Raw genomic sequence first — 12612 nt, forward strand, 5'->3', positions numbered from 1 at the left:
AATACATGAAAGAATAGATGCAATGTAGCAAGTACAGAACTTTTCCTACCTCTGGCACTCACAGTTCTCTGGGTCTGCAGAATGAAGGAACACGGTGTAATGTAGCAGATGCAGAATCTGGCATAGAGGGTTCTCTGTGTTAGTAGCTATAAGTACCCGGTTCCCCAGTGTCTCCTAACACCTCTGTAGGGGTGGTTTAGTTGGAAACGTTCCCTGGGTGTTAAGCTGGTAGAAAACCCAGAGGGCTGTTATTATAAGAAGTTAAAGCTCCTCTGGCCCCCAGGGCTCTCCTCCTCTATGCCCTTGGGGAGAGGACTTCCTGTAAGGACTCCATCTTGCTTGGCATTGATAGAGAGTTTGGGGCCTGCTCTCTCTTTGCTTGGCAACCTTCCTTGATATTCTCCAAACCTCCAGCTCCAGACCCACACATTCTCTTCTAGAGAAGCCTGTGAGGACAGCAGTGACAAATCTCTGCCTTCAGGCTACCCTATGGGTGAGTCACTCTGCATGAGAACTTCTTTTCAGATCTCCGCAGGACAGGAGGGTTTCTGGGTTCCCTTCTCAACCCCAAACCACAGGACCCCTAACCAGCCAACCCTCTTTTAGAGAAAGGTGGGAGAGAGCCCAGGCTGACTGTTTTCTACTCTTCTGAGGAAATGGGCTCTCACACACCCATTCCGATTGCAGGTGAGAAACTTCCCCTCCTATGGAAATGGCCTTGGCTAAGGAAAATGCATGAGTAATGTGATCTTCTCGGGTCTAGGGTTTGAAGAGTGGGGATGGTAACCTAGGTAAAGGGTGGGATTGTGTAAATTAACGTTCTTTGTATTTATACTAGAGGTTGGGGGAGGACGGAAACCCCACCATTGCTACTGAATATTGCATTAACTAGTCAGGGTAAATTGTATTAGTCCTTAGTTTTTGAGGCTTGCTTTTTTGCCTAGCATATGACCTATTCTGGAATGTTCAATCAGTATTTGCTATGTGCATTTTTCTATGTCAATTAAATAAATTTGTTTATTTAAGTCACATGTAAAAATCCTCTCCCTCTAGCTGAATTTTTGTTTGCCATTGTATTTGTCACTCAGTGAGATATGTTAGTTTCTCACTGTGAATGTGGATTTGTCCATTCCCTCTTATTTCTGTCAGGTTTTATGTTGCGTATTTTGGCTCTATTTTAAGACATGCATACAAATTTAGACTTTTGTATTAATATCTTCTTATTGCATTGAACCTATCATCATAAGGAAATCTCCCTCTTTCTCTTATAATGTTTCTCTTTAAACTATACATTTTCTTTTACTAATATGGTTATACCAGTTTTCTGTAGATTAATGTGGACAAGATATACATTTTGTCATTTTTTATTTTCAGATTTCCTGATGATGAAATTTCACATGTTTCTCTTTCAAGAATGTTTGATGAAATGTTTCTTGTCCAGTCTGAAAACATCTGTCTTTCTATTTAGAATATTTAGCCTGAATCTTTTAATGTAAAGATAGATGTAATTTGCTTTATGTGCATCATATTGCTACATATTTATTTTGCTGCTTCTAAGTTCCTTTTCCTTTCCTTTGAAATGGTTAATATTTTGTAACTATCAAATTCTTAATTGATGCAGATATCTAAACATTCTTCTGCTATTCTTGTAGTGCTTACCCTTCATATTACAATGTGCATTTTTGCCTTTTAACAGTCTGGTGTTGGTGCATGGTAAGTCGCTTCAGTTGTGTCCAACACTTTGGGGCATCACTGACTGTAGCCCACCAGGCTGTTCTGTCCATGGAATTCTCCAGGCAAGAATACTGGATGGGGCTGCCATTCCCTTCAGCAGGATATTCTTCCAACCCAGGAATCAAACCCAGGTCTCCTTCATTGCAGGTGGATTCTTTACCATCTGAGCCACTAGGGAAGTCCTTTCACAGTCTAATATTAGTTAATTAGTTCTTTAAAACTCCTCAGACAATTATGGGACCTTGAGACACTTTGATCCCACATACTCTCTCCAAATTTATTGTCAATCATTTTCATTCTCTATATATGTGAACCCCCAGAAAATATTGCTACTATCATTTTATATAGTTTGAATTTGCCTACTTGTTTAAATTTGCCTACATATTCACAAATGACATTGGTCTTTCTTTCTTGTATCTATGGGACTCCACTTGGGATGATATTTCTTCTGCCCGAAGAAGAGCCTGTAATATTACTTTTAGTTTGAGTCTTCTGGTCACAAAATTTCTGACTTTTTGTTACATCATGGTGAAACGAATACATTTATTTTTTAGGAATATTTTTCCTTAAAATTTATTTTTTCTCCAACTAACATTGTTAGCCTAAGTTGATATCTTGTTACTTTTGGAAACTTCTCAACCAAGTTCTCTTCAAATATCATTTCTCTACTTTTCCCTCTCCTTCTCTCTGGAATTCACCTTAACCATGTGTTCGGTATACTCACTGCATCACCTTTAATTCTCTACACCTCGCTTTTGGTATTTTCCATATTATATGTGGGAGGAGTAGGGGACGACAGAGGATGAGATGGTTGGATTGCATCACCGACTCAATGGACATGAGTTTGAATAAACTCTGGGAGTTGGTGATGGACAGGGAGGCCTGCGGTGCTGCAGTCCATGGGGTCACAAAGAGACATGACTGAGCAACTGAACTGAACTGAACTGATATATCTTCCCAGGCTCCATTCTGGATATTTTCATCAGACTTATCTTTCATTTCTCTAATTCTTCCTCCAGTGAGGCAGACCAGCTTTAACCCTTGAACATCACACTAGGGTAGATTTCAGGGTATGTTTTATTGTCCCCCTAGAGCAGAGCAGGGAAGTGAGACTTGGGGATTAAAAGTCACTGGTCCCACGTCACCTAGCCTGAACCAAGTAGAGCAGGATCTAACATCACAGACTACACTCTAGATCTAGACCCTTTCTTCTGTGCCTGTTTTCTTGGCTGTGAATGCTCTACACCTCTCATTTCCTGAAAAGTGGAGCCACAGTGAAGTCTCTCAGCCTTTGTTTTTAGCACAGTGATGTATTTCTGTTTAGATTACACAGTCAGTGATATTTTTTCCTTAGCCATGATATTTACCCAATACTTCTTCTGGTATTGGGACCATTGATCTGTTGTTGTCAATTTTAGAGCACACTGATAAAGTGAACCCTTTACAAAGAAGAACACGAAGCTGGAGTTTTTACCGAAGGCGACGCAACTATTCATCTGAACACGTCACTTCCCAGCAGCAGCAAGATTCAGGTGATGTTCCCATGGACATCCAAGCAAGATAGTAAGTGACTAGTCGGCATGACTTACATGTAGCAACCAGTGAACAACAAAACCTTGTAGTTAAACATGTTATTCTTCTCTCCAATCTGGAAGAGTGAGGAATGATGGGATCTGGCTAATGTTTAAGCACTCTTTATTGCAGCTCTGATATCATGTGGGAAAATGTGGAGAAGACTTTCTAAGTCTATATGGACCACTTTCTTCTCTCCACTTCCCGACAGTGCTCCCTATGCTGTTCCATCCCGTCATCAGAGAAGCAGTTTTCAGAAACAAGACCAAATACATATTAATATGGAGACAAAGCAAAAGCCTCCAGAGAGAAGAATGGAGAGAGGCAGACAGAATGAGACCGTGGGGAGCTGGTTCAAGATCATTGTGAGTGTCCTGGCTAAATGGAACTGATATGTAGAAGATGATAGAGTCATGTTGGATTTGTGTAGAGATGCTGGGAACTTTTCTGGGGCAGTGGTGTTGGTAATGTATTGTTATTACTAGGGACTATCTTCTTAGATCATCTAAGGGTGAGTTCAGAGAAGCAATAGAAATGAAACAGACTGACTGCAAGAAGGAGCATGGGAGAGGTTGACTAAAAGCAAAGGAGGAAACCTACTGCCAGGGAGATGGAGCACTTCACACCAGATCACACAGTTTAGCTCAAGCTGAGTGTGGGAGGAGGTTGAGTCTCTGGGGCCGATGTCAGAGTGGCAGGCCAGGTCTATCTCACATGGATCTCTTGGGACTTTATAAAAGGAAATACATGTGAAATATATATATATTTTTTCAGGAAGTGTATATGAATGGAAAGAAACTATATTTAGCAAATCCATGCCTTGTACAAAGGTTAGCGATAACAGATATTGTCCTGTCTTAATTATTTAAAGCCTGAAAATAGGTTCTAAAGTAAGACACAGGTGGGTCTTATCTTAACCTTGGATTCTATTGCATCAATTTTGTTTCCTATTTCTTCTTTGGCCCCTAGATTCCCTTTGGTATAAAATATGATGAGAAGTGGCTGCTGAATTTGATTCAGAAGCAATGCAGTGTCCCCTTCATTCCAGTCGAAGTAAGAGAGGACATGGAGGCAATGAGAAGAAATGGGGTATATGTCAGGCCCAGAAGAGAAATGGCTCTGGTCTCATATTCTGCTTCTCTTGTCACTCTCCCTACAGTTTCACTATGAGAAAATGCAGGCCCAGTTCTTTGTAGAGAATGCCAACATTGCCTGTGCATTGAAGAATGTCAATGGCAAGATTTTCAATGAGGATAATGAAAAGGTGTGTGTCAAGGGCATGAACAGGGCTGAATAGGGGCAAGAGGGAAGGAGAGGGGCATGGTCTTGCTTGATCCCATGTACAGATTTCCTGGAGCTTACCCAGCACCTCTTGTGTTCTCTACAGATATCTATCTTTGTTGAGCCCTGTGATACACCCAAATCTGTGAAGAAAGCACTGAAGTCTGAAAAGGTGGAGCAGATGAAGGTAATGCAGATTCAACACAAGCTGTGCACTGATACCCAGCCCCACCTCTTCCCCCTGCTCACCCTCAGACACAGAGCCACTGAACCCCATCCTTAACTCAAGCTGACCATGAACAAACCATATGATGTCCACCAGCAATCTCTTGACATCCAGAGACTCCTCTTTGGCCCTGGTATGGCTGTAGCAGTAACTGTAAGGCAGATGAAGGTAGAGGGTCTGTCCGGGAAGGACACTCGGAGGTGATATCATGGGGATGGGATAGTGCCGGAGGTGCACCAGCCAGGGCCCTCTCAGCCTGTGTTTCCCTCCTGGTTTCCTGGAGACTTGATGATCTGTGATATTGGAATGATATGGAACCATAGAAATGGCATGCCTGCCTCCCTGCACATCCATCCAGGGATCAGGTCCAAGGTGAGGACCTAGGCCCAATGTTTAGGCTGATGGTGAGGACTGGAGAGATTAGATAGAAGAGGCATATTGGTCTCAGATATCCCCTTTGGGGTCCTCACTCTTCTTTCTTCATCATAGCTTTTGTCCTTGGACCAGAGCAACAAAAAACCCTACGTGGTGCATAGCCTGTCCACCATTATGGAGAATGCTTCCCACACCAAGAACTGGAATCTTTCCAACATTGAGGTGAGGTGGAGCACTCAGATCTTCCTTTAAAAGGGATGTGGGAAGGCTTATGGGGTGGTGACAGATGAAGGGAAGTGGATTTGTAGGGAAAGGATGGTGTCGATGGCAGAGCCATCTAGTCCATGGCTTCCGCATAATTCCAGGTGAAGTCTGCAGGGGAGATGGACAAAGGTCAACAGCTGGAACCAGGAAGGATGGGGGCTGACAGAACCGCCATGTGCACCACCTCCCCTGATAAGTCAACCAACATAAGGTCTCTCTCTGCCTTGTTTCTGCACCCTTATGTCTCTCTCATCTCTCCCCTCCTCCCTCCACTCCATGTCTGTCTTCATCCCCCTCCCTCCTTCCTGAGTCCCACCTCACTCAATTCCCTGTCACAGCCTCCTGGGTCAGCCCTGGTGTTTGTCCTGACTTGACAGAGTGCTGGACAGCCTGTGATGTAGCAAAGCACTGGGCTCTGCCCCCATTCCCTCTTCTCTCCATAGCCTTCAGGGAGCGCGTGAGGAAGGAAGGAAGGGCGGGGAGGCAGGCCTGGCAGACTGAATTTGAATTGCTGGTCCTTGTGGCACTGGAGAAGGGAGTCAGGACAGTCTGGCTGGGAGCCACCCAGGGGAAAAGAGCAGGAAGAGGAGTGGGAGGAAGGGATGGAGGGGACAGCCTTCCTCTGGGTCAGTCCATGGAGTGGTGACCAGGGCCCTGGAAGCCTAGCGTACTGCACTGTGGGTGGGGGCACACACAGGACTGTCATTGCTGTTAGTGACCTGCTCCCACGAGGAGGGCCACGTCCACATTTTCACTGGCTTTTCTCTTTTGTCTTGATTTTGGCAGCACCATCTTGGAGTTGTTCCCCAAGTTACTAAGCTTGGTAAGTGTATCCCTTTATCACAGAGTCCTCTAACTAGCATTGACAGTGCCCTCAAACTACTCGGAAACATGTTAGGACCTGTCCAAGTTCCATTTCTGAACCTGACCCTTACATGTCCTGCGGGAGGAAGAGTGTATCATCCTCTGCGGGAACCTGAAAAGGCCCTGGATCTTCTTCAACCATGTTCTCCACAGGCTTTGGGGACCCATGGAGATGACAAACATGTAGTCCTGCCCCTGACATTTCCAGGACCCTTTCTCCTCTGACCTCAGACCCCCACCCCATCCTGGGCCCATTCTTTCCCCTGATCATCCAGCACCACATCCTGGACGGCAGGATGACTGACTTCCTCTTCCCTCCCCTAGGATGGCCAGGAGAAACCCTCAGGTTCTAAGTGTGCTATTGAAGTCCCCAAGTACTTACCAATGTGCAAGGTGAGCACGGAGGATCCAGCAGGGTTCTAGGTGGTATGCAAGGGGGTGTCAGCCCTGGTCCTGAGGACTGTTTTGATTCTAGGGAAGCTTCTTTGGATCTGAAGAGCTAAAGAGTCTAATCCTGCAATTCCTGCAGCAGTAAGTACCCCTGGGAATCTGAGCAAGGGGAGCCCTAGGACAGGGAGGCCACCCAAACTCAGGTCTGCTCATGGGAGTTTTCAAGTCTCCTGTGAACTCCATACGACAGAGCTAGACTATCCTCACTGTTCCCCCTCAGGTATTACTTGATCCATGACTATGGGGACCGCCAGGGACTCCTGTGTGCTTATCATGAGGAGGCCTGCTTCTCCCTGACCATTCCATTCCGCCTCAAGGACCCAGGCCCGTGAGTATCACAGCCCAGAATCCTTCCCCGGGCCATGTGGTTCCCCAGCAGATGCAGGGCAGCCCCTGCTGACACCTGTGCTGGCCGGCCCACCACCCACTGTTCCTCTGTGTCTCCTAGAAGCAGCATGTGTGCGTACTTCAAGAGCAGCAGGAATATGAAGAAGCTCAAGGACCCCGGTGAGTGTGGTGGGAAGGCTGGGCGGGAAAGGGTGGTGAGTGGAAGATTCATAGGGTCCCTGACCTTTGCTTGCTTCCGCTCCCCCACAGATCTACGGTTCCAGCTGCTGAAACACACAAAATGTGACATTGTGCAGGCCCTCTGTGGGTTGCCCAAAACTCAGCATGACTTCAGGTCCTTCATGGTGGACATGTGGTTCCAGACGGTGGGCACCTGCTTCCTGCCTTGTTGGGAGCAGGGGTGGGAAGCTGCAGATGGGGAGCAGTCGAGTTGAGGGGTGACTGAGTACCTGCGCTCTTCTCTTTCAGGAAACAATGCTCTGCTTCTCTGTGAATGGGGTGTTCAAGGAAAGTGAGTGTTCATGGATCCCTCCCAGACCATCCACTGCTCCCTCCCCTGGCTGGGCTCCCTCCCTCCCTCCTTCCAGCTTCCCTCCCGTCCCTTGCCCTCCATTCCCTCCCCTCCTCTGGACTCCCCTCCCTCCCTCCCCTTCCCCTTCTTTTCCTCCCCTCCCCTCCCTTTCCCCTCTGTGATCTCCAGCCCTCAGTTTTCCCACAGACAACCCAGGGCTGAACTGCATCCATGTCTGCCCTGCCCACCCTGGGCATTAGGGACACAGGCTGAGGAGTTTTGTGGCTCCCATACCAGATCCTTACACTGAGAACTTGGGCCAATACTTAACCTCGCAGTTTCCCCATGCACCCACATCTTGGGCAGTTGAGAAAAATGTATCCCATGAACTTGTGAAGTGGTTGTCATGGGAACATGTTACTGGGAGCATATCGTCCTCCAGTTGGCCTACAGTTGCCCTCCCCATTCCCAACACCCAGGCTCCCCAAGTGAACAACTGACCCCTCAGCATGAGTGTCAAGTCAGACCCTGACTGGGGACCCCTGTGGGAACCTGTAAACACATGGGGCTCTAAGGGGTACTCTTGTTTATTGTTTGTTGTTGAAGTAGAAGGAAGGTATCCTGGCTGTGTGCGTGCCTTTAGCCGGACCTTCATCACTACTCCTGCCACCTCTTCCAGGTAAGAGCTGTGTTGTGGGCAGGATGGCCCAACCAGCCTGGTCTAAGGGCCCTGGGCATGTGGTGGTGCAGACCTTAGGCTGACTCAGTATTGTGGAAAGCCAGCAGGGAGCTCCAAGGAGCAGTCTAGCCTAGTGGTTAGGAAGAGCATGGACTTTCTCACTGGCACATGGGTTTTCTCCTTGAGCACATGGGTTTTCTCCTTGACCCAACACTCATTCTCTCTGTGACCTTGGTTAAGTCACAGGGCTTCTCTGTGACTTGGTATCGTCTTCTGAAAATGGTGACCAGACTGTACACTCCTGTACTGTAGTGTACTGGGCTGCTGTTCAGGGTAGATGTGAAGTTGTCCCTGGGTTGGGGATCAGGCTATCCACTGAGCGAAGCTGGTAGACAATCTCTCTGAAGGTGGGCTCTGTACAAGGGGCAGAGGAACCAGTCAAGGAGCCTGGGGACAGACACAGGAGGGGGATGGAAGGAATCTGGTTGCTGAGTGCCAGTGGGAGCAGATCATTGTTGGGAGTGTGGGTCGGTACATCTGTCAATTGTCTAAGAGTCCGTATTTCCTCCAGTTTTTGTATTGTGAACGATAAGCTGTTTGTGAGTGACTTCAGCCCGGAGAAGACAGCCTGTGCTCTTCATCCCAAAGCCTAAACCTCTCACCCCCATGCCCACCTTCTCCTTGGAGCAACAGGAAATGGGGCAAGATTTCTCCATCCAGTCTGGGATGAACTTCCAGCAGTCTCAAAAGTGATGCTGAAGATCATACTGCACATACATACACACATATACTCATTGCCTTGGAAAATCATTCATTGTGTTCAATTTTGTGGCGAGATGAAGTTTAATCAACATGTAATTGACAGCATATCTGTGTGTTTATGTTTCTCTTTCTAGGTCTCCTCTAGCCCAATCACCCCCTTCTCACTAGTGTAAATTTTTCTTCAGCTTAGACTCCCACTGGATTCCAATCTCGGGACTCAGTAATCCAGAAAATGATAGATAAGGAAGGATTGCTGCCAGGTGGTGAAAAATTCCAGAAAACTTTGATTGAAGCCATTATACCAAGATCCCAAGTTTCATCCCTTCTTTCCCCTTGCTGAACACCCTTGTCTGAGGCTCTCATGGCTGACATTCTTATCTGGCCACCCGGTTCCATCCATCTTCATTTTTAAGGAAAAGAAGTACATTTTGCAAACAATAACAGATGTCTTGGAATGGCTTGTTTAGTATGAATCCAGTTCTGTTTGGAAAATTCTATGTATATCACAGCAATTCCATATGTTGTTGACCCCAAAGCTACATCACATTCATTGGTGTATCTCTTCCCCCATAAATGTAGGTTGACTGGTTCCCACTGTAGAGGGTCCCTCCCAAGGAGCTGAGTGTTTACCTCAATCACCCACCTCTGTATCAGCTGCCCAGTTCTTCTCCCACCCTCTGTCCGTCATCCCATGACTGGGACACTGGATACAGCTGTCCAGACTTCAGTCTCCGCCCATTCCTCTTAGAACCCTGCGTTTCCCTATGCTGCTGATTGCCGATACACTATTGCTACCTGGTGATTCATTGTATGGAGGCTCTGGAGTATGTTTTACCAGCTTCTTTAACACCTATCAGATTTCATTTTTCAGACAGAATTAAAAATACTTTATACCTAATTCAATATGCTGGCTTTTAAGGGACAACATTGTATTTTTTTTTTCCCCCTTTAAATAAAATTCTTTGTAGAGAATTCGGATACTGGAGTTATTCTGGTGCTACCTCATGACAGAACCTGACAGCAGCTTGAACAGGCAGAGCAGGCAGGTGGGAGGGAAGGTCTATGTGTTGCCAAAATTCACCAGACAGAGCTTTCTGGAATTTTTTATGATGGTTGAAGTCATTATAGCAAGATCCCAAGTTCCATCCCTTCTTTCCTCTTGCTAAGCATCCTGGTCTGAGGCTCTCATAGCTGACATTCTGATCTGGCCACCTGGTGTGTAAAGAGAGAAACCCAGTTACAGGTACACTGAGGTATCCAGACAGAAAGCACAGCCCCTCTCCATGTATTAGCATTCTATTCACCCTTTAATTTACTTTCTCTGCAACCTCTCACAGAGTTTTCACTAAGGGCCTTCTCCTCACTGACTGATGAGCTCTGTTCATCAGCTCAACACAATACTGTTCTGCCAAGTTTACTCCAAATTTAACATTCACCCTCACTATCTTTTCTAAATTTTTATTTGCAGTTTAAAAAGCATAAAATATAGTTTTCTACCTTAATCAGTTAAACATTTTAAAGTGTGTAGTTCAGTAGTATTAATTTTAATAATCTTTTCCTTTAGCCTTTATAGTAAGTGGTTAATATCCCAATCTGCTACAGAATTAGATTTTTCCAAATATGACTGTACATTTGCCTTTACCAATGCATTGTATGCTTTCATATGTTTCTATGTCACTGACTAGCATCTTTTTCATTTCAGTGTTAAGAACTTCTTTCAGCATTTCTTGCAAGGCAGGCCTAGCAGCGATGAATTCCCTTAACTTTCATTTGCCTGGGAAAGTCTTCATTTTTCCTTTATACCTGAGGGATAATTTTGCTTGATAGAGTATTCTTGGCTGAATTTTTTGTTCTGGTTTATCTTCCACAAGGTGGCACTATAGCTCGATGTCTGTTTTCCTGAAAGCACTCTCTTGACTCTCCCCTCTGCGCTTGGAGGTGCATACAGGGAGCCAGTTTCAGAAGGAGGGGGGTGTGAGTTTAGCATTCAGTATTGGGAGAGCCCACAGACCTAGTGGGGCGATCCTTCAGCGAAGTTCTCTCAGAGGTCTGTGGGCCAACTTCTGCCCCTTTTCCAATATATTTCCTCTCCTGAGTCATTGGGGTCCAACCTCAGTCCTCTAGGTGCTGCTGGTGAGAAATGCATCCGACAAAGCTGGAATAACCTGGTACTCACTCACTACTCTCCTTTTCCCTTATGAGAGAGGTCGCCACCAACTGGGACACCCTCATACTGTTTTGCCTTAGGGGATGAGCAGCATTCATAAAATTCCTCTTATCTTCTTGAATGCATTCAAACTCAAGGAAGAATATAATCATTTAGAATGGTAAATAGCTGCTAAGCAGAGTATTCCTTATACAAGAAACTATTGTTCACTAATCTAGTATCTCATATGGTAGATAAAAACTGCTCTAAGCTGAAAGTTTTATCATTGTTTTTTCATGGTATTAAAGATTTCTTTGTTGCATTTATTTCAAGTTGAAATGTTTTCCATATGATAAAACAAGTTGCAAACAATGGTGATTGTAAAAGTTATTGATGCTTTAAAATATGTAACAGTAAATGTAACACATCAAGTTCGAAGCTTGATAAGATGTTTGTTAAAGAAAGAATTTTGTTTTCCCTCCATGAAAGTCAGTTTGTCTTGATAACATAAGGAAGAATTGTTTAAAAATTTTCTTCCAATTGAGACAGAAACAAAAGTAAGCGTGAGTTTTCTTAAATCTTAAATGCAGTGCAAAAGATTGTGCTTTATTTACATCTCCACCGTGCAGAATCACATATACATTTATGTGCACATAGAAGCATCTCACTGCTTTTAATGGATGCATAGCATCTCACTGTATCAGTGTACTCAGTATTGTTTAATGACAAGTGTGGTTGATGCCTCACGAGAAGACTGACCTCACATCCCCAAACACCAATGTTGCTCCTGTTGTAAAACACTTGGAGTTTTGGATTCTTAACAAAATTTCAAAGTTATTAAATTGCTCCCATTAAGCTCCATGAATGTTATTTGCTCTCCAAAAAGATTGTGAAATTTAGATATTACAGTATCTGTTTGCCCACACTTTCAAGCTATTTTAAAATGCAACATGACAAACATATATACATGTGCAGTAAAGTGCAGAGAAGAAATTTACAAACATCAAAGTACCCATTACCCAGATTTGCCACCTGCTGATATTTAGCATTCTCTCCTTATAGTCCTCACACTAATTGCATCCGAGCAACATACTAGAAAGGTAAGTGACATGCTTTGGATGAACAGACTAGAAAGATAAGTGCCACACTGTGCATGAGCAGTGTATGGGTGTTCCCTGCCAATAGTGGGATTGGGAATTGTCAGTGAAGCTTCAAGAAGGAGATGGAGTGTGAACTGATGAAGGATGAGTTGTCATGGAAAGGTCTCCAGAGGACATTCCAGGTGTGATCCAAGGTACAGAAGAGACAATGTACAAAGGTATACTTGGTAGTTATGATGAACAGTCCAGTGTTGCTTCAATGTAAGATACTTGGATGGGTGATATGAGAACTGATGAGAG

The 12612-nt window shown here is 44.9% G+C and overlaps 1 protein-coding gene across 3 annotated transcripts; it reads left to right on the forward strand.

Annotated features, from left to right (window-relative positions):
• The first annotated feature begins 260 nt into the window (after positions 1-260).
• Positions 261-9990, forward strand: LOC101123536 (nuclear RNA export factor 3-like). 3 transcript variants are annotated; one of them, XM_042241960.2, is made up of 17 exons: positions 261-493; positions 3153-3297; positions 3518-3671; positions 4276-4359; positions 4466-4570; positions 4694-4774; positions 5303-5410; positions 5554-5663; positions 6239-6275; positions 6641-6709; positions 6792-6847; positions 6987-7094; positions 7215-7273; positions 7364-7479; positions 7583-7625; positions 8232-8304; positions 8876-9990. In XM_042241960.2, the coding sequence occupies exons 1-17, from the start codon at positions 490-492 to the stop codon at positions 8955-8957; spliced, it is 1434 nt and encodes a 477-aa protein (XP_042097894.1). In that variant the 5' UTR covers positions 261-489; the 3' UTR covers positions 8958-9990. The 3 variants fall into 3 exon arrangements, with proteins under 3 accessions (XP_042097894.1, XP_042097892.1, XP_042097893.1); XM_042241958.2 differs by lacking the exon at positions 261-493 and adding an exon at positions 504-687; XM_042241959.2 differs by lacking the exon at positions 261-493 and adding an exon at positions 504-687 and having other exon boundaries at positions 8235-8304.
• The last annotated feature ends 2622 nt before the right edge of the window (positions 9991-12612 follow it).

The sequence above is a fragment of the Ovis aries genome, chromosome X (genome assembly GCF_016772045.2).
Source record: "Ovis aries strain OAR_USU_Benz2616 breed Rambouillet chromosome X, ARS-UI_Ramb_v3.0, whole genome shotgun sequence".
Lineage (NCBI taxonomy): Eukaryota > Metazoa > Chordata > Mammalia > Artiodactyla > Bovidae > Ovis > Ovis aries.

Excerpts from the sequence above, each read along its gene's own strand:
- LOC101123536 (XM_042241958.2), top strand. The coding sequence starts at position 657 with ATGGGCTCTCACACACCCATTCCGATTGCAG. Across the intron at positions 688-3,152 it reads CACACCCATTCCGATTGCAG|AGCACACTGATAAAGTGAAC; the intron begins GTGAGAAACTTC and ends TGTCAATTTTAG. Across the intron at positions 3,298-3,517 it reads ATGGACATCCAAGCAAGATA|TGCTCCCTATGCTGTTCCAT; the intron begins GTAAGTGACTAG and ends ACTTCCCGACAG.